The 19,558-nt window shown below is 41.9% G+C and overlaps 2 protein-coding genes across 10 annotated transcripts in view; both read left to right on the plus strand.

Annotated features, from left to right (window-relative positions):
• LOC135494113 (glutamate receptor 1-like) overlaps nt 1-19,558 on the plus strand; it is a 109,502-nt gene that overhangs the window by 51,349 nt on the left and 38,595 nt on the right. The gene's annotated exons all lie outside the window — the stretch shown is intronic.
• Nucleotides 4,112-9,092, plus strand: LOC135493626 (uncharacterized). Of its 3 annotated transcripts, none has more exons than XM_064781100.1 (3): nt 4,112-5,527; nt 5,785-6,551; nt 6,922-9,092. In XM_064781100.1, the coding sequence occupies exons 2-3, from the start codon at nt 6,294-6,296 to the stop codon at nt 7,930-7,932; spliced, it is 1,269 nt and encodes a 422-aa protein (XP_064637170.1). In that variant the 5' UTR covers nt 4,112-5,527; nt 5,785-6,293; the 3' UTR covers nt 7,933-9,092. The 3 variants fall into 3 exon arrangements, with proteins under 3 accessions (XP_064637170.1, XP_064637172.1, XP_064637171.1); XM_064781102.1 differs by having other exon boundaries at nt 4,112-5,075; XM_064781101.1 differs by having other exon boundaries at nt 4,112-4,386; nt 4,730-6,551.

Consider the following 19,558-nt stretch of genomic DNA (forward strand, 5'->3'; position numbering starts at 1 on the left):
CTCGTAACTATAGCTTTTCAAGAAGAAAGAAGAGTAAACCAATGGCCATCAATCCTCGAGCTCGGCGGTGTAAGAATAGGTCAGACTGGGAAACAAGCAACAGTTCTCGAGAAGCCAAATTACAAAATATTCTCCAGTGACGCGCGCATGGACGCCGCTTATAAAATTGGATGGGGGGGGGGGGTGCATGATTGTATATTGTATCAAAAAGTAAATTTAACTGCACAATGTGTATTGCCACGACAGCCTTCCCAACCAACTGCACACAAATATGTGTATGTATCAAGAGTATTCAGGATGATCGGGTAACACGCTCCTAAATCACTTAATATGATTGATGTTTCTCGGAAATGACACAATCCTGCATCCCCCATCAGAATCATAAACATATTTATGAGAAGTATTCAAACAAACCACACCACAGTCATACGTCCCATTTTGAGATTATAGTCTCTAAAGAAATATCAAGTGTGCTCAGTTATCAGTATCGACTTGATACAGAACGACTGGGGCCAGTTTCCGGAGGGGCTTCAGGCAACCTTAAGACAAAATCCTGTACTGAGTCTGATAACAGGACATCATTTGCGGTCGTGGAAAGACTGCGGGGATTTTTATCCAATTTAGGCGTGATCTGTCATCTTTATCTTAATCCTTCTTCTTCAACCGGGATGTGGAGCTAATCTCACTTTTAGAAACGAAGGTTATTTGAGCTTTTGAAAATCCTTTAAAGGTATTTCGACCAAGACATATATGGACCCCTTATGGGATCGCAAACGAGCGATTTAAATCGAGGCGACCGGCGATCATGATCACATGCAACAAAATCGCGCGTTTGCGGTGGTCAGAGTAGGTGCCTGTGACAAAAATCGATGATCGCACTGATCGCACCGACCTGCGGTCAAAATCAAACCCATAGATCATCGGTTACCCACAGACGAGAGGCCTTTTTGTCGTACATACGAGCGATTATAATTGCTGTTCGAAGCGACAAAAATCACTCGTTTGTGCGGCACTTTAGAAGTTTTCCAGCAAAATGAAAATACAAAACTTTTCTGAAAGCCATGCTAATTTGATTGAATAATATGTAAATAATATGTTGCTATTGTATGGCTCTTTCACCGCGATAAAATGAGCTGCCGATTTTTTTTCGCGATCAAGTAAATGATTTTCTAGCTTCGAAAGCTCTCAATTATCTTTCCAAATAATGTACTTTTGGTCATGAAATTGACCTTTTCATTTTTTTCATACGGCTGCGGTGTACACTTACTCATGTGCATTGTGCCCTAATCTACAGGATAGTACATTTGATGTGCCATTCCATTTCCTCATTAGTGCCGCAGCGAAAGCTATGCTACTCAAATAATGCTTTTTTGTGCATGGTGCTGGTGTTCGGTCTGCATGATCTATTAGCTTTTGTGAAGGTATAGACTTCAAAGGGCAGCATGTCGAGTAGCGAGTATTTCACGGAATCCATAAACCACGTCTGATAATTGTGAAAATGGACACAACTTTTCTTTGTTAGGTATGCCAGCGCGTCTGGCCCAGTGCTGTGGTGATTTATATCGACCAGGGAATGATAGAAAGTGTAATTATCAGTAGATAATGATGTCACTGTATACACAGGTGATGTGTTACACATTGTACATTTCATAGTGCTCAAGGGAGCAGATGACTTCCTGGATTAAACACAAAATAGTCTCGAAGCACGTTTTAATGTTTGACTCCAGTTAACGGATTTGTGTGGTTGTGTACCATCATTAGCAGTCTAGGCTTGCTCAGTCACAGTTACAACCTCAATGCAATGTATATCATTACTTCTCCACGGGCGTCTGATCTACCTGTAAGACGTTTTGAGTTGGTTACCCTAAATTCGCCATGTAACACAATAGGGTGGGACTAATTCTCCAGGAGGACACTCATTACCGTTACACTAACAATGACCTCACAAGTAGCACGCTATCAATCGGCTGTGTATGGTGATTTTTATCAAATGTATCTGCAATTGTTGCCAACAATTATGAGAAAATACCCACAAAACAATAATGCAACGTGTTAAAATCGATAACTCTTCTACTACAACTATCGATCAGGTCGTAATGGCATATCGATCCGTATTGATTTTAACACGCCAACTTATCTAAACCCATTAGCAGCTTTATATACTAATAATATTGCTACTATAGGATTGACTTCATCAGTGGTATCCCCTTAGATATTCAAAGTCCTAAAGAGTATGAAGAGGTTCCGAGCATCTCCTGAATTACGAGCCCACCTCCATCGTACTCCACAAAACGGCTCTCTCCCGGCATATCTGTTTCGGATCTAGAAATACTGGGTCTATGGTGGAGAGCGTTCAAGCAACATGGCGCTGCCAAGATGGTAAAAATTAGTGAGAGACTGTTTTCTTCGCTTACTGTAGCCCACTGGGTGGAAGTTTTGATGTGAAGCCCGAAATCTCCTTGCCGTTGGTAACAGTGGCCCAGTGATTGATAGCCCGCCCATGGCCCGTTTACTCGATTACAGTTTACCTCTACGGAGTAAATATGCAGTGGCTCTCAGTGGAGAATGCCCCAGAATTCTGCTCTTAGGAATCCAGAATAGGGGATTGTTCGACAGTCGACGGACATGTGGGAAGAATGCCGCTAACTTATTTGCATTACTTGATAATGACGGCTTTCACAAAGCGCTTTCCACCGACCATGGTCGACCGAAATCGCTTGTCAATCAATGGTCCGGATGCCGTGGTGTGCTGCCGCCATTTCAACACTCACCTGCAGAGCTCAACCAGTGAAGGAAAAAGCGGCAAACAGACCAAGGTTCGAACCCATTACGCTTGGATTGAGAGAGCAGGCCACAACTAAATCCCGTGACAGGAGTGGTCTTAATAAATCCTTCCGATACTGGACTAGTACAGTTTACCACTTTCGTTGCCCACTCCGTAAAGGCCTACAGCATATCACTGGACCAAAACTCGCGAAGTTTTTTAAAAGTTTTGGGAAAGAACGAACATGGAGCTGCACTCGTAAGATCAGTTTTAATTTGCTCATTGGGACTTCGTCTTTACATCTAAGTTTAACACTGATGTGAGACATGTATTTGTTGAAACATACAATTTTGAAAATTCTCGGCCTATTGTAGTCAAATGGCGCATTTCGACGCCATATTATATTGTATTCTTCAAAATCTCATTGTACTTAAGCAAACTTGGCGATCTTGGTATCAATCCACCGGCATCTCACAGCGAATTGTCTACACGACATCTACACGGATCGTAGAAGAAAAATTGCGAAAATACTTGAACGCATTTGGCCGCGAATCGCTTAGTTCTATAAAATGTATGTACACGTGTTTAGCAGTAAAGTAGATGGAAGGAGTAGGGCCTGCATCTATTTGAAAAACCGTCCCGCGTGGAACACAACATTCAAGGCGTCGCACAAGTGCTTATCTTGTCAATGAAAGAATTTGGCCAGTGTAAAAGTTAAAATGTCTTCGGATAGACTGTTCGGGGAACAAAGGATTGCACTTTTAACCTCTAATGTATTGACGGTCGTGGTCTCGAAAATCACCATTTCCCTTCACCGTCAGAATGTAATAGGGCTGGACACTTTTTCCAGGGGGACATTTTCGACTGCTACACTGGTTCTCTGGGGAGCGTGTATCACATGGTTACAACGTAGCTTTGGCTATGTTGCACTAGTCTTCATAAGACACTTTGCATTAGCTACCACTGGCAGCCTATCAATGCCACCCGACTTTAGGAGCCTATCCATACAATGTTTGATTGTAAAGAGCATTGATGGTTTTTTTCTCGGAGGAGCCAGGGTCTACTTCCGCTACATCGGGAAACCACCGCGGTTTGCAGTTGCGGCGAAGTTTTAAATGCAAAGTTCGGACAGCAAACTGCCGCGGCTTTAAATAAAAACCACTGTGGAATCAATTTTTATTCTCCAGATAGTATTCCTTTCCCAAAGTTGGATGGGGATTTTTCGGACCAAAGCGGTCACGCGCCAATCAGGGTAATTAGCAAGGCTAGCGGCTTAGGACGGCGGCCAGAGGCCAGAGGAAAATTCCTATTGCAAGCCACTCTCATATTTTGAATAGGGAATACTTTGCTTGCCCTAATAGCACTTACATCGAAGGAATCTTGGTTTTACATCGCATTCAAAGCACGTGAAGCAATCATAGCAAAAACAACTTGCTCAGGGTATATTTACACGTTGTTTCATGATTATGTTAAAACTGTTCATATCAGAAATGAAAGGCGCATGGACTTGTTCCTATTCAGTGGCGCTATTTTTAGCAAGTACCAAAATATCCTATCAGAATCGCCGCGTAATATTTGTATGTCATTGTCAGGTATCTTTATCAGTGTATACTCTACGAAAGGTAAGGGGCTGTGTTTTTATATGTCTGTTTACGGCAGCCTCCAATGCATTTTGTACACAAACACCTGGCTATTCTTCCGACAGCCTCCAATGCATTATGCATACAAACAACTGGCTCTCAATTTTCTTTTTTTGATACTTAATCCTAAGCCTAAGCCTAACACTTACCCGAAACTTACCTCTAACACTAACCCTAACCCTCACCCCAAACACTAATCCCAAAGTAACCCACTAATCATTTGTTTAATCGCTAAAATCGCCGAAAATCCTAACGTTAAGGTATCTCAAGCAGATCTTTCTTTAAGCATTATTTTGTAGGCGACGAGATAACTTTCATCTTTCAGAAAAGAGTATTGCCACATAATGACCGAATATAGACACTGACAGACGGGTTATAGCTCAATCCGGCGCTTCATTGCCCAGTTTTTGCGATGGATGGTTGCCAGACGAAAACCATTTATTCACGAAAATTGAAACAAGGAGTATCACGCAAATTCAGAATAGATGTAGTTTGTTATAGACGTACATTGAACTGCAGTTTGACCGACGAAATGCTTTCCTCAACATCTCCGGAGATTCGAGACGAAACAAAACTCGTGAAGGCAGGTAGTCCTTGGGTGGCCATCAAACTACTTGAGCTGTGGATATAAAATGATGACCAACGCCTGGATTTGAGTAGAACAAGCCGCGGTACGTTGAAGTTGGAACTAGACATGGATTGAGACTGCCGCGAGCTGACAAAAAACAAAACTTGGCGCTGTGTGAAAATGCTGGTCTTTATGACATCAATGGTTACATGAAAAACATACCATGTGCTCTTGTTGAATATTGCACCGTCATTCTCCAAGCGGATCATAGGCTATTCACAGTGACTCTGCCAAACGTAGACTTCCATTTGAAGACGTAATCACGGGCGAATGAAAATACCAGAATGAATATACTCAACGCCCAATTAATTGATATCCAGCCGACAGACAATGAACACAAAATAGTAGTATGTGTACTGTCTGTTCGAAGAGGTTGAATCTGGAAATCAAGGGCTTGTCGATCGCCAAGGTTGTGGTAGTTCTACTTCAGTGTTGGCAGTCACGGAACTATCGCGAATAACTCTTTTTCCGGGTCTGGCTGCACAGGAGTACACTGTGAGCACTTACACATTATTACCTTACGTTTAAATGCCCTTGCAAGTTTAGGCCTACTGACCGTCATGAAAGCTGTTTCCTGCGGGCCGATGTCATCAAGATTTTCTCTGATAACCCTTTGATACGACTGTGGGACGATGGAATTTATAGGCCTGTAGTGGAGATTTGGCTTTGTTAAAGGACAGTAGACCGTGTGTTGAACTTGGCATTTCGGAGTGACACTATAAATGGAAAGTCTTCATCTTCTTGTTCTTCAGCGTTTGCTCTGCACTTGGATGTGTTCCTCTCCAAGGAGTGTTCCACCTCCAAGGCAGGATCAGCGTTTTTACGTGCCACTACGGTTAGACGCCAGCTGGGTTTCGTGATTCCGTCTACGGCCGGAGGTAGAGTCCACGCAAACTACTCAAGTTTCTCACAGCGTTCAGGTTTTGCTAGAACTGACATAGACACCAGATACAAGGAACCTCGGTTTTGCGTCGCATTCGAAGTTCCTTGAAAACCACACCGGTTCATCCATGAATACAATCCTGGTTCTATCTGGGATTGAGAAAGGATCTGATATTTCCGTTCAGGTATCTTGCTAGCTCTTACATAGACACCAGATACAATGAATCTCGGTTTTGCGTCTCATTCGAAAGAATGGGAAACACAGGAATTATAGTTCCTGAAACCACCCCGGTTCATCCAAGAATACAATCCTGGTTTTATCTGGGATCGAGAAAGGATTTTATCACGTAGTAGCCAGTAGTGTTAACCGCTATAGGCTATGAGGCTCCTCGCTGACCAGTTGAGATCTGCTTGCTATGACATTAAAATGACCGATATGGCAATCCTAGAACCGTTCATCGGCAGTCTTTTGGTCATATCTGGTTTGAGGTGTGCTGTGTTGTGTCTTGGAATTCGAGGATGCAGGTCCATGGCAACGTGCCCTAGTGGCAACAAAAGCCTGTGCCAGATGGACAATAGAAACCTTCCGATTGCGGAAGATGATATTCAAACAGGTTGCAAGGTGTTTAAGCGAAGGGTAAGTACAGGTGTTAAAGCGTGCTTGCCGATGTCTTAAGAAGAAAGGGTTTGAAATTACCGAGAAAGAATGTCAGTATTAGCCCAATGAAATAGGCTTCGATCCGCTTTACATCGGGTCTATGTGGGTCTTCCAAAATGGCCAGGTATTCCAGTCGTATGTTATTTAAGAACACAGCAGATCTAGGAGCCCGAATCAAGAGCTTATAACCCACCGACGCTTACCTGAATCATCTGAGGTATTCATGGGTTAGCAAATACATTTTATGATGTCACATGTCATTGTAGTTTAATGCAAGGTAACCCCCTGAATGTATGACTTGGCAGAAACTGCTATATGTCTTGTCATTAATTCAGGTTTCCTCTTGCAGTGTGACACAAAAGTATACAAGAAGGGACCGCCAGCCTTCATCAAACCCCCGGTAACTCTCAATAAGAAATATGATGCAATGGCAATGAATTTAGAGTACGATATGGCTGTATTCTGGTTTGATGGCATGAAGGAGGCAGATAACGTCTTGATTTACGTGTACCGTGAAGAAGACAACGCTTTTCGAATCCAATCAAGTATATTCATTCATGGCCGACCAGAGGCTCTCTTTAACGGTTTTGACGCGGCGAGGATGTGGCTGATTTTCGCCAAAGAACCCGGAGCAAGAGGTCAGGTACACATTAAGCTGTTGTGTTATGATTTAAAAAATAACGGTCAACTCAAACACACCATAGTTTTGCCGAAAGGTAACCCTTGCGCTCGTAAAATGGGACTAAAAGGAACTCGGATCAGTCTCAGTGGAAATGTCGCTATGATCAGCTGCCGAGAAGGTAAAAAAATGAGGACAGTTAGCATCTATAACTTGTCGTACGACAAACCTATTGTCCAAGTATTCAACCGAGGGCACATCCTGGATAGTTCGTTGCTCTGCCTGAAGGGATACAAAGGATATGGCACATATTATACCCTCAACCGAAACTTTTTCGTGCATGGTATGTATCGCAAGGATTCAACTGTAAGGTTATGCTTCTCTTCCGGGAAGTATGCTAACAGATTATTTGTGGGGAGTCTTACGCGTTATGATTATCCTCAAAAGAATGAAAACATAAAGGACCCTAACCATCTCCTTTTCGTCCGAGTCCCAGGAGGACGCAGCAAGGGACGCAGCGGCGGTAGTGTGTCATCGATTACCGAGGTCCATGGCATCGCCGCAAACGGGGTCGTATATTTTACGGAGCTCTACCTAAGACCCTCTCCAAGCCTCTCGCGTGACTTTGCCGAGAACACTGCCATAAGCCATTGCGATGAAATACTCACATTCGTCAAAGAGCATGGCAGAAGGAAACAAATCCACTTCCGAAAAGTTAATCGATATCTTGCGGTTCGTTGAGGTAGAGGAACTTGTCGTAAACTTGATCGGTCTTGCATCTCCCCGAACACTTCACTGCACTTCTCCGCGCAGTTCGAAGCGACGTGAGTATGGGCCGTTGGCCACAATGCTCTTTATAATGATGAATTAAGTGATAATATCCCATATATAAAGTCCCACAAAAATAGGTGCCTGTTAACCGGATACTGACTAAATCACGAGAATACCCAAAGAATGCAAAATGCAGTTATCTTAGTTCATAATTTCACTTTATGGTGGCAGAACTTGTTTCCTTAAGTCCTGCCGCCTGGGAGGCAAGTGATGAACTAAAATATTTCTGTCAGCAATACTTTTTTGGTTACTAGTGTCGATATCCATGTATCTGGTTAACGTATTTGACGTATTAGAGATATTTATCGATGACATTTAAAAAAAGTAATGTCCCGATTTCTCTTTAGGAGATGATTTACGAGTGTAAGTCCCCTAAATAATTTAGCCCCTGATTTGATGACACGGCATTTCGAATTTCAAACTCGCTCGCTCGTAGGTGTCGTGAAACTGGCCCACATATATTATCTGGGAAATCTGGGAAATTTTATAAAATAAATGACATTACTTCGTTATTCGTCGCCCATAGATCGTCGATAGCTTTGTGAAGCCTGCCCATATCAAACCATGTATCACACTAGATATAACAATATACAAGTATATCATTCTGAACTTCCAGTGATATTGCCTCCGTAGCCTCGGCGTGTTGTCTGGAAGCTGAGCAATGTCAATACATTGAGGGCCAAGATGATTTATATGGGAAGCAACTGCTTTTTTGCAGCCGTTGGTATTGGACTGTCGTCTGACCATAGCAATAACAGATACATTGCATGGTGTTCATCGTTGTGCAGACGGGACGTCCATTATCATGTATACATTCTCGACAATTTCTGATAGAAGTGCCAGCTACTTCTTTGCCCTCTTGCAGTGTTCACTGAGCCAGCCTATTCTCTCTCAGGCTGCCATTATTGGCCGCAAATGTTGTGACGTCATTTCGGTATCATAACTGTAGGTCGAAGATTTCAGTTCTAAATCTCATGTGTCACTTTTTTAGTTTGTAAATGGCAATCGAATGACTTTAATATGCAGAGCAACAATGCCCCTTCTTGCATATAAAACCAGGGTAAGTCCGACGAGTTGCTATAGGAATATTCGAGTGTGTCCCTGATTAAAAACGAGTGTATACTGACATTGTCATTGTCTGGGGCCAGCCAACATTTTACGCTTCTCGCTTATCATAATCAGTACTCTTTACAAAGAACCAACTCTCGGCTCCACTATCCTTCCGAAGGCAACGAGGCGAATACTCCTTTCCTCATCATTGTCAGTTGCCTTTACAAAGAACCTTATGGTTGAACAAAGCATATCTAAGCTTGGAGCAAACGGGGCGACAATTTCACCTAGACACTCATTTCTATGAGAAATTCCGTGTCTATAGCCGAGTCTACAGGAGTGACAGTGTCAGTCACCTCAAGTTTCTCCAAAAAATCTTTTGTGTCTATAGTACATAGGGTTTTACTGGCCAAATAAGCTTGGAGCAGACAATAGAAAAATACCTGCTGCCAGCAGCACTTGCAGTTAACGAAAAAGTTGAACCGATGCCAGTTATATGGAATGTACTCGCAGTTTGTCATCAACAGGACGTTGAATTTCTAAGGTGATTCAGAAAAAGCCAACTTATCATGAAAGCACACTTCAGCAAGTTTAGCAATCTTCCCACGAATAAAACCTGGCCCTGATTTCAGCTCATTCCATTAACTTTCTTTAAAAATCAGGCTGAAGTTAATTGCACTCATGAATAATTTGTGAGGTTGGCTAAATTACCCACTTGCTCCTATAAGATAGCATGTGGCCAGACATATGCAGTTGCCTTCTTTTCTGAAGCCAAGTAGTCCATTGTTATAAAACAGTATACTCGTCCCAAAGCCTCCGAATAAACCGAAGAGGTTCCGTCAAGAAACTGGTCCACCTGTGGCGAGGCAGCATCCCCACCGTTATTGAGGTTCGATATGATGATTTTGATATCAACAGCAACCTAAACACTTTTTTCTACTTGAACCTTCAAACATTTTGTTTTGAAATAATTTTGATTAAAAATCTGCCTTGAAATAGCTTTTATCACGACCGTTTAAGGATCTATTTGCAGTATCACTACGCGTGTGCAGGGAGATGCGCATGTGTACAACATTAAACGAGGAGAAAATGGGTCATGAAGGTGTCCCAGCCTGGCCGAATATCAGTCACGTGATAGGTGGACCTGAAGCTTCAAAGCAACTTACACAAAAACAGAACAGCATTCTTGTGATTGGCTGATTGTGATCATTACGTTATTTCCCCTGACCTCGCAGTAAGATTTCAGGCCAACACAAATACACGGTCTATTGTCTTTAAACAAAGCCCACTCGCACCTTGGCCTAAATTCACATTGTTCTACTCAGTGTCTAATCAAAGGGTTATCAGGGCCGGCAATCTTCATGACATCGACCCCCACGAAACAGTTTCATAGGGATAGATAAGCCAAACCGGTATGGCTAAATGAACGTAATGAATGACCATTGATGGAGAATCAAAGTCTTCTGATAGAATTTCACATAACGGTTTACAAGTTTTGTAACCGGCAGAATATCGCCCGTGATTCTATTTATTATAGAGAGTCCGTGAATCAAACTAACCCTTTTGGCTGTATAAATCTTGAAGTTCTTTGTAAAGGTAGCGAGGCAATAATGAGCGAAACGGCTCTTCGCTACATAACGGTTTTAGAAGCATGCTTCCGCATTTAGCAATAACGATTGGAACAGCTGTTCTTAATGGCTCTTTTATGCCGGTATCAAGGTTTATGACCAACACCTAGTTCCCTTATTTTACTGTTGTGCAATTTCGTGTGATTTGAAGCTTTTTCAGAAATAAAACTCCATGTGCTCTTGGGTCACTGTGCGAGAACTACTGGGTCGATTTCTTCAAAGTTGTATAATTATAGTAACAAAATTGAGCGCTTTTTTTGATTAAACAGAATTGGACAGAAAATAAAGAAACAAAAAAAGAAAAACACGGTAACCTGGGCCAACGGCCGCAAAAGTGAAAATTACCCCCGCGGAATTCCTGAAGATGGGTTGCACCCGAATCCAATACGTCAGCCCACGATTCAATAACTTGGCGTATAGTTGACGATTCATGGTTGGGCATTCTGTTCTTAAATTACACAGAATACTACTCACCAATTCCGACAGGTATGCTATCTTATTCCATATATCTCTGGAGATTAGGAGTAGGGTCAACGAATCAAAGTAATGGGTGTTATAACCATGATGACGGTTACGATAACGCTGACAAGCCGATTTCATGAATAACATCAGGGAAGGCTCCCTTGGGAGGATTGTGTGGGTTGCCGGGGGTATGAGGGAAGAGAGGCGTCCTCAAAGCGCATGAACCCATCCCATCATTGATACATCTCCACGGGCTCGTTACTGCACAGCGAAACATGTCAACCTGTCAGAACAACCCGCATTATGATGATGACATATTCGATACCTGCATACATATTTCCGTATCACACTGATTTTTCGATTAAGGGACACAGAGCTTAAATTATTCATTCAAGTGGCATAGCATACTACACGATTACATATTAGCTAACGCTGGGGGAATTGTATGAACGCCATAGGTCACGTGAATTGACTCGGAGTGTCACTCAAGACGGAGGCGTAAACGCAATTTCGAGCCAAAGGAGTAATTTACTTTTAGTTAGTAGAACTCATATGCACGACTTTAGCACATCAATACCAATTTGGCATCAAATCACGTGACGTGATGTCATTACGTCACCTCCCGGAATGTGACTTTAAATGTCACGCCATGCATTCACTCTGATATAATTTTTGTCCTTGTTAGCTGGCCAATACTCACAGTCTCCAATCAAACACAAAATTATTTCATTCTTAATACGCAATTTCGCTCATGCAGAACTAATCGGCGTATTATGTAAATCACCCTACATCCCTTCCATTTGCCAGATTAACTGCGAATACGACAACCAAAATTAGTTATGCATGAGAGATATCCCGTATGGATAAAATAATGTTGGCTTTGATGGGACAAAGTGATAACTGGCTGAGCGACGTGGTGAAAGAAACGTGGCCGAAAGTCATAATTCAACTACCGTCCAGAAGCAGTATTGGCATGGTTAGAAAGTCGCACTGTCTCCTCAAGAGAGACTGCCACAGGCAAGGAATTGCAATGATCTATGAAGCAATCATTACGGAAAATGAAAAATGTGGCGTTTAATCATTAACTACTGATTGAATGGGATACACATTATTTCAGCGAAGATCACATTGCGCGTTTCGCTCTTTATCGGGAGCAGTATACATGCTTCCCGAAATTGGTGGCTTGCATTGGAACTAACTTTTTCCCCCTTGTCCATCATTTAAGGCATTCAAGTGTGTTGGTCAACCATGACTATCTCCTTTGTCCCTCCAACATAAGACCAAGTTTCCCCTTACGACATCACTATTTCGGACAATCAGCGCCCCATTTCTGGAAAGGTGTATACTTGACCCATTCACGCTTGAACGAGGAATATAATAATAGTGCCGAATCTGACATGACCCGGTGTCTTTACTGTTTATAGTCTCCTGAAGACGGCAAAGTTAACCCCCTGCTCCTGCCTATAGTCCCCCTTTAATATTGTTATTTCATCAAATCGTCATCGTTCAAAGTCAATGGATGCGCATTATCCTTTGTTCACCTACATTGTATTCGAACTGTAGCTGACGTCGGAACATTAACAAGTGAAAGCGGAATAAACGACATCTCTGACAGGCAATACCATTTAGATGGAGACATACGGGATTTCCTTCAAATCGTCTAATTGCTCAGTTAATTGCATTGGTCTTTAGTTGACGGCTTAATTAGGATGCGCCTTAACTCCGATGCGTCATTTGAAGTAGTCCGCTTTAAGTTGAATGAAGACAACAGTTCTTAGCAGAGTTGGGTCTCTTTCCAGTCACGAAATTTGCTGTAATTTTACCAGTATTCGCTATGAGCTGTGAGGCGTTTTTGATCGAAGAGGCTGTAGCGCGCATTCATACCTGAATATGCGAGGTAACACATGAATGTTCCTGTACTCGGATATTGGTACCTTGTTCGTTTGACAAAAATGCTCTCGGCTGCTGCTCTAGAATATTGACTTATATTAAGACAATGCGGACTACGTGACTGGTATACAATGTCAGCTTAGCTTGGCTGCCCGTCTTGCACTGATAACACTAAATATTAAGTGCTAACCATGGACATATGAGTACATACCCTCAGGCACGACCAGCAGTTAGTGAAAGCGTTGTATTCGCCATTTTTAGAATGGCGAGCGCATTTATGGCTTTCTCATGATAATTCGGGGGACATCACAGAGAAACGCGAGAGACCTTTGATTCGTCCGTTGAAAATCCTATAAGGCTGGACCAACTTTAGCCACCATTGTTTAGACTTTACGAACCCTTACACGACCTTTTTGCACCTGTTAAGATAGCGGCTAGGCCTACTTCCATCAGTGTTTGGCTGGTCATACACTGTTGCTACTTCTTATATCTCGAGTGGGTTAACGAAGACGTTGTTTCCTCATCTGTCCTGTCTTAAAGAAGGTCTTCTTTGATTGATGAGAGAGTTCTAAACAATTTCTTGTTGCATTGAAACCTCTGAATTTCGTATTCAGCACAGTCACATGGATTAGTGTAGCAAAGCGATAATGGCGTGTAGCAGGACAACCTGGAACACAAATTCACCAAAAATAACCGATACTTTAGAAATTTAATCTAGTTTTAATGAATTTTGTCGCTTCAAATTACACTTCTGCGAAAATTAATTGGTTTGCCTTTAGCAAATGCATTTGTTTTGACATTGCGATGTGCAAGGTGATGACAATTAGTGGGCTCTTTGCAGTGCATGAGGAACCGTGATCTCTTAAATTCTTGTGCTGCTACAAAGTTGTCGAACTTGCTTAAAGGCATATTCCGTTCATTTAAAAATCTGAATATTGAGGTAGAATTAGAATTTCTTGGGACCGATGATGTTTCTTCATTTGAGCAGAAAAAAAACAAGTCAAGATTTTTTCATCTTTCAGAGTTGAATTTTTTTCAAAAGTTAAAAATTCTGAAAAACTTTCAAAGTCAAAATTTTTGGCTGAAAACACCAAAAAATGTTTGTACAAACATGAGATAGTCTCAGTGTATAAACCAGACGGGTATCACAATCATGACAGAATTGTTGGCCAATGGAAATAGACCCCATTAAATTGGATCAAACACTAACTGTGCGCACGATTGAACGGCAATCCCGCCCAACGTAACAAGCCCCATTACCTGCGCACGACTGAGCAGCAACAATGTAAACAATTGGGTGTAGAGATATTTTTATCGTCAGTCCTGTGATGCCTTCGCAAAGGGATCAATTGAACCGTCTCATTTTCTATTCATAAGTCTGGCGCAGATCAGCTAGCCAAATTAGGTCTGCTCAACACGCGGACAATAGGGTTCCATTCAGTAACTTGCGTATGACTTGATGATGCTTTGATGTCTACTGAGGCAAGGGAAGGGCACTGTACTTGTCGTAGGAAATACGGAATCGTTCTGAGGGCAATCGCTTGGAATTGGGAAAGCTCGCAATCTGGTTACATGGTGACCTTATGAGGTTGTTCTGAGGTTCGATTAGGAATGGGGCATGGTCAGCCAATGTCAAGAACAGGCGATGTAGATTTAGAAAAGAGGGCTCGAAGGAAAATATAATCTCTACCGAGTATGAAATTTCTTGTGTCGTAACAGTCAGGAGGTTCGAAGTAAAATGAAATCTAACTGAAATGAAATTTCTTGTGGTGTTAGGCCGAAGTTACATAGACCTCATTCGTTCATTTACCACGAGTCACTTTCCGGGTTTTTCTTTCATTCCTCGGCGAAAGCACGCCACAAGGCCGTGCTTTTTACAGGGGAACGAAAGCAAAAGGGGAAAATGAGTCCTGGGAAATGAACGAATGAGGTCTATGTAACTTCGGCCTAACAGTCAGAGATATAACCTGTTTCATTTCCTCAAATTAAGTGTTACTAAGTAACTGCATCCGTGCACATGACCTGTTTGGACCCTCTGCATCTACTACCTTTGTGCTCTGCCGCCACACACGACTTGTTATCCCAAGAACTCGGTATCATCCCGCGACAGGTCGGATTACTCGTCCTTAATCACATTGTAAATGTTATATGACAATAAACGGACATCTCCTTGCTGTAATTACAACCGTAAAAATATTCAGGAGGGTTATTGTCCTCGTTATGCATATTGCGATACTCAACCTTCCCATTATGCTGAGAATTACTTGGCTAACGAGTTGATTTCATAAGATGGCTGCCTGCATAGATTTTTTTTTCATCCGTGCTACGTTCTAGCTCGAAATAACGAGTATTGACGTAAAAGAACTTGAAGTGCCTTATGTGGATTCTAGCAGATGCTTTTATAGTACATCTTCACATATTGACCTTTTAAGTAATGGCAGTCCGTGTTAACAGACACAAAATAAATGTGTCTTTGGGGACTAGGAGAGTGATGACGCCTATGCCATCAACTAAAACGTTAAGCCGTAAAATGCACAAGAAGGAGACTTTTCCGACTACTTAACGATTTCTCTAACTTTTCCTGATTTATCCGACAAAAGTCAGACTTTTCCCTGATGATCGGATTTCTAAAAACCTGCGAAAAATACCAGGGCTTCCCAAAATAGGGCTATCAAGACGATCACAGACCTAAGTTGAATGAAGTTAATGAGGTGTGAGCCAAACACTCAGAGTGACCTAACTGAGTGAGCTACATGTATTTTATAGTATTCACATTTAGGGTCACTCTGACATGTCTGAGCGTTCTGAAAATTGGTGTTGCCAACCCACTGTTTATCGATATTGGACATTTTGAATGGCGCCAAGTGACCAGTGCATAATGTCTCAAGTACATCGAATATTCAGTCGGTGAAACCAAAGTGTGTTTGTCACATGATGTGTCACGTGATATGCAAATCATCTGGTTCCAGGTTCAAAGATTTTTAAAGAAGCAATCATATACAATTCTCACTAATCTTTTTCGGCACACTTTGCATTATGCAGCACATTGACTTATTCACACCAATGCCATATACATGTACTCCGATTTCGTTAAATTAATAACAGGGTGATTAATTACCAAAGTAGTCAACATCGAATTGACTGACTCGTCATGACTGAAATCTATATCTAATTTGCCAGTAGCGCAGCCTTTGGGGCATGCAATCAAAAATGACAGATTTGCAGGATTAAATATCGGTTTCGAGTAATTTAACGGATGAGGTGAGTTGTGGCTCAGTTAATACATTGAGACGCAGCAGCCACACTAATTCTGTGAGGCCTTAATCTGAGCGTCAGCTGGAATAGTCGCTATTTGTAAACTATGACGAAGAATAGCCTTCACACCTTTCGCTGTGTAATTTACTTTACAACGACAGGAACTACTCCGAATGGTCTGAAGATAAAAACAATTATCCGTATGGTTTGACCTTGGAAGAGCGCCTTTGACAGAGCGTTCTCGGGTCAAGCGTTGATCCTCATATCAGGCCGGGACTGGAAGAAACTCCATAGCCATAACAAAGAAAGGTTGAACTAAAGCATGGATTGCGCAGTCGTCGGTCCGTCTGCAGGTGGTGACCTTCTGAAGGTGAAATGTATGCTACTGCGGGATGGAGAGATGGGCAGAAATAGTCTGTGATGGGCGGTCTTTCTCGATAAGCACACCAAATATGCTCCCAACCCCAAGACCTTCTATCGGACAATCAGACCAAAAGGCATTACAGGCATGGCCTCGTGTCAATTACCGGCCAGGCATCAGCATTGTTACCAATTTACCCCGGGGGGGGGGGGGGGCAATCATCGTCTGCCTGGCCTATGACCGCATATATACATCACAACAAAAACAAAAGTCGCCTAAAGCACGAACAATTGCTATCAGCCAAGATTAGCTTCATCTGGGATTACAAGTGAATGTTATTCTTCGTCTCTTCTTGAGTGCATGTATTGGTCCGAGGTTCATTAGAGTCGCCGGGGTGTGATCAATTGCAAACAGAATTTAGTCACCTAGAGTATACTTCTCAATATATCTAGCGCTGTATCAGGCAGAATATATTGATCTGGTGAACGTTCGTTTGGAATCTCCTGGGGACCTCCCCCTCTATGCATTGGAAAAAGGAATGTGACCCTCAATTATATAGATGGCACTAAGGTCTCATCCACACGTGTTGCGGATGGAAACAACTGTACTGGCATGAGATTCCTGGCTTGAGATGCCTACTAGAATGGAACCTATCGCCAACCTCTAATATGCAACTCGCAGCGCTCGCACTCTCTGACTCTGCGTCGATTGAGGCAAGGCATGAACTTTAATTTTATTTATAGGCAACACATTGGTTGACTAATCTTCACGCAGAGGGGGAAAATCACGATCATCCTCTAGCAAACGCATGAGGTCGTAAACAGTTCTGCTCCTGTCAGTACGTTTCGCACTGGATCCTTAGAACATTCCACACATCACTACCAAATGTATTTAATGTTTAAATCCCTAGTGGTATTTGAGAACTTGCAATAAAGTGTGAAAAGAAAAATTGGCTTCAAGATTTGAAAAGTTCAGCGGCAAAGCCTGGAGCATCGGCAGGCGAGAACTTATTTAAATTTAGTTCATTTTGTACATCTGTCATTAATGCAAGGAAATGAAACCGGGGTTTTTAAGCTCACTGGAATTGGCTGGTTTCCAGACAAAAAAATGTTGCAGAAAAAACAGGTTTAGATGTAATCCTTCTGGAACCGTTACCTGACTGGGTTGTTGAATTTCACGCTTTACTGGTTGTAATTGCGTAGCAAGAGTCTGTAGAGAATGCCTATATACTTCAATTCTTGGCCGGCGTTTTTGAGCTTTTGAAAAAAAACATAAAGGTTTCTCGCTAAGACAGTGCACCCCTTATCTAACCCCATAAAAAAGCCCAAAAGGTTTTTGAGACTCTATACCCATGATCACACAACATTTTGGATTCAGGGCTGCCTGTTGCACTGCTTAGTTTTTATAGATATTTTCAAAAAAGTTTGTTTGGGGGCTGACCAGTCGTGCCTTTCACTTGGAACAAGGGTCAAAGTGGCTAATGACATTGTCTGCTTATAGGCCATCTGACGTATTCTGAGTATGCGCATTTTTTCTTTGGGCCCTGGCTTGTCTTTATCGAAAAGGTTCATTCTGGTGTAATAAATATTAAAAACAAACACGTATTCAGGCATCTTTCCCGTTCATAAATTGTCATGATTGAATAGATCCCCCAGTGAAAATACCGTTTGCTGCCAAACGTAAGTAAATTTACGTGCAGTTAAGGTTGATTTCATTTCCGTCTGTCAGACGTATTCTGATTGGCTGTTATACATGTCATGCCACATTTGCATATCGAGAAAAACGCACGCCATCTGAATGTGGCTTTTAGGAAATTATGAAGGCTTCAAGTTTTGACGAATCTACATTCGAGTTTGAGTCTTGGAATCAAGTCTGCATATACTTAGTTTATCGTATTTATATAGCTCACTGTGATTTAGAGGGATAACTTGGGTGTGGGATTTATGTGACCAGGAGGATAATGTGCCTATTCACCTCCATACGCCTCCTCATGTAGCAACAGACTAATGACTTACTGACTCACATTGGGAACGAGAAATAAGTAATTTACTCGAGAATCGGGAATAAGGGATAAGAAATGAGAAACCAATTTCAAATTGGGTTTTGGTAGACTTCGCCAAGACTTGATCCTTTGACCTAAGACCGCCAATTTCGGGATAAAAGGAGCTCGTTACTTACCAAACAAGTTACAAGAGCTTAGCACGACAAGCAGACGCTTTCAAATTAACCGATTTCTATCAAGTTTGTGTAACGCGACTTACATATACTTCAACATATACTTCAGTTTCGGTTTAGTAGCATCTTGGCGAGTGTACTGTATAGTACATGTTATTCACATTGAAGTCACGGCACAGTTGAACAAGTACTGAACCAAACGCATTTTTTGCTGGTCGGGTCCGTATGATTTTAATCCAAAGTGATCGACCCGTCCAATATATAGATACTTTAAGGTGACGGGATACTAAAAATAAGGCAAGATAGGTAATAGATATTAAACAGAGAATATACCAACGCTGGAATGACGTATTCTGTAAACAATCCTTCTATACAGGAATTCAGTTTCGAGAACCTATGGTGGTGTATGAATCCACAAATACACCAAGGAATAACAATAAAAAAATTTGTTGAAAACGAAACAGACGGCTCATCGCCCGGATACAGGATAAATTTTCGCAACTTGTTCATTCTTTTTCTTCGTTTATGGCTCTTAGGTGATTGGCTCTGACACTTAAAGCATCTCAGATTCAGGATGATAGCTAAAATGAAAGGTAATTGCGTTTGAATAAGTTTGCTGAAGTCCCATGCTTGAATGTCTGCACAAGATTCGGGATATTTTATACGCAGTGGGAAGTTTGCGCATTGGGACCCAAACATAGTATCAAATTTATGT

The sequence above is a fragment of the Lineus longissimus genome, chromosome 9, assembly GCF_910592395.1.
Source record: "Lineus longissimus chromosome 9, tnLinLong1.2, whole genome shotgun sequence".
NCBI lineage: Eukaryota > Metazoa > Nemertea > Pilidiophora > Heteronemertea > Lineidae > Lineus > Lineus longissimus.

Bases quoted from the DNA above. Each gene is read 5' to 3' on its own strand.
- LOC135493626 (XM_064781100.1), top strand. From the start codon at position 6,294: ATGAGGCTCCTCGCTGACCAGTTGAGATCTGCTTGCTATGACATTAAA. The intron at 6,552-6,921 runs GTAAGTACAGGT...TTCCTCTTGCAG, and splicing joins GCAAGGTGTTTAAGCGAAGG to TGTGACACAAAAGTATACAA.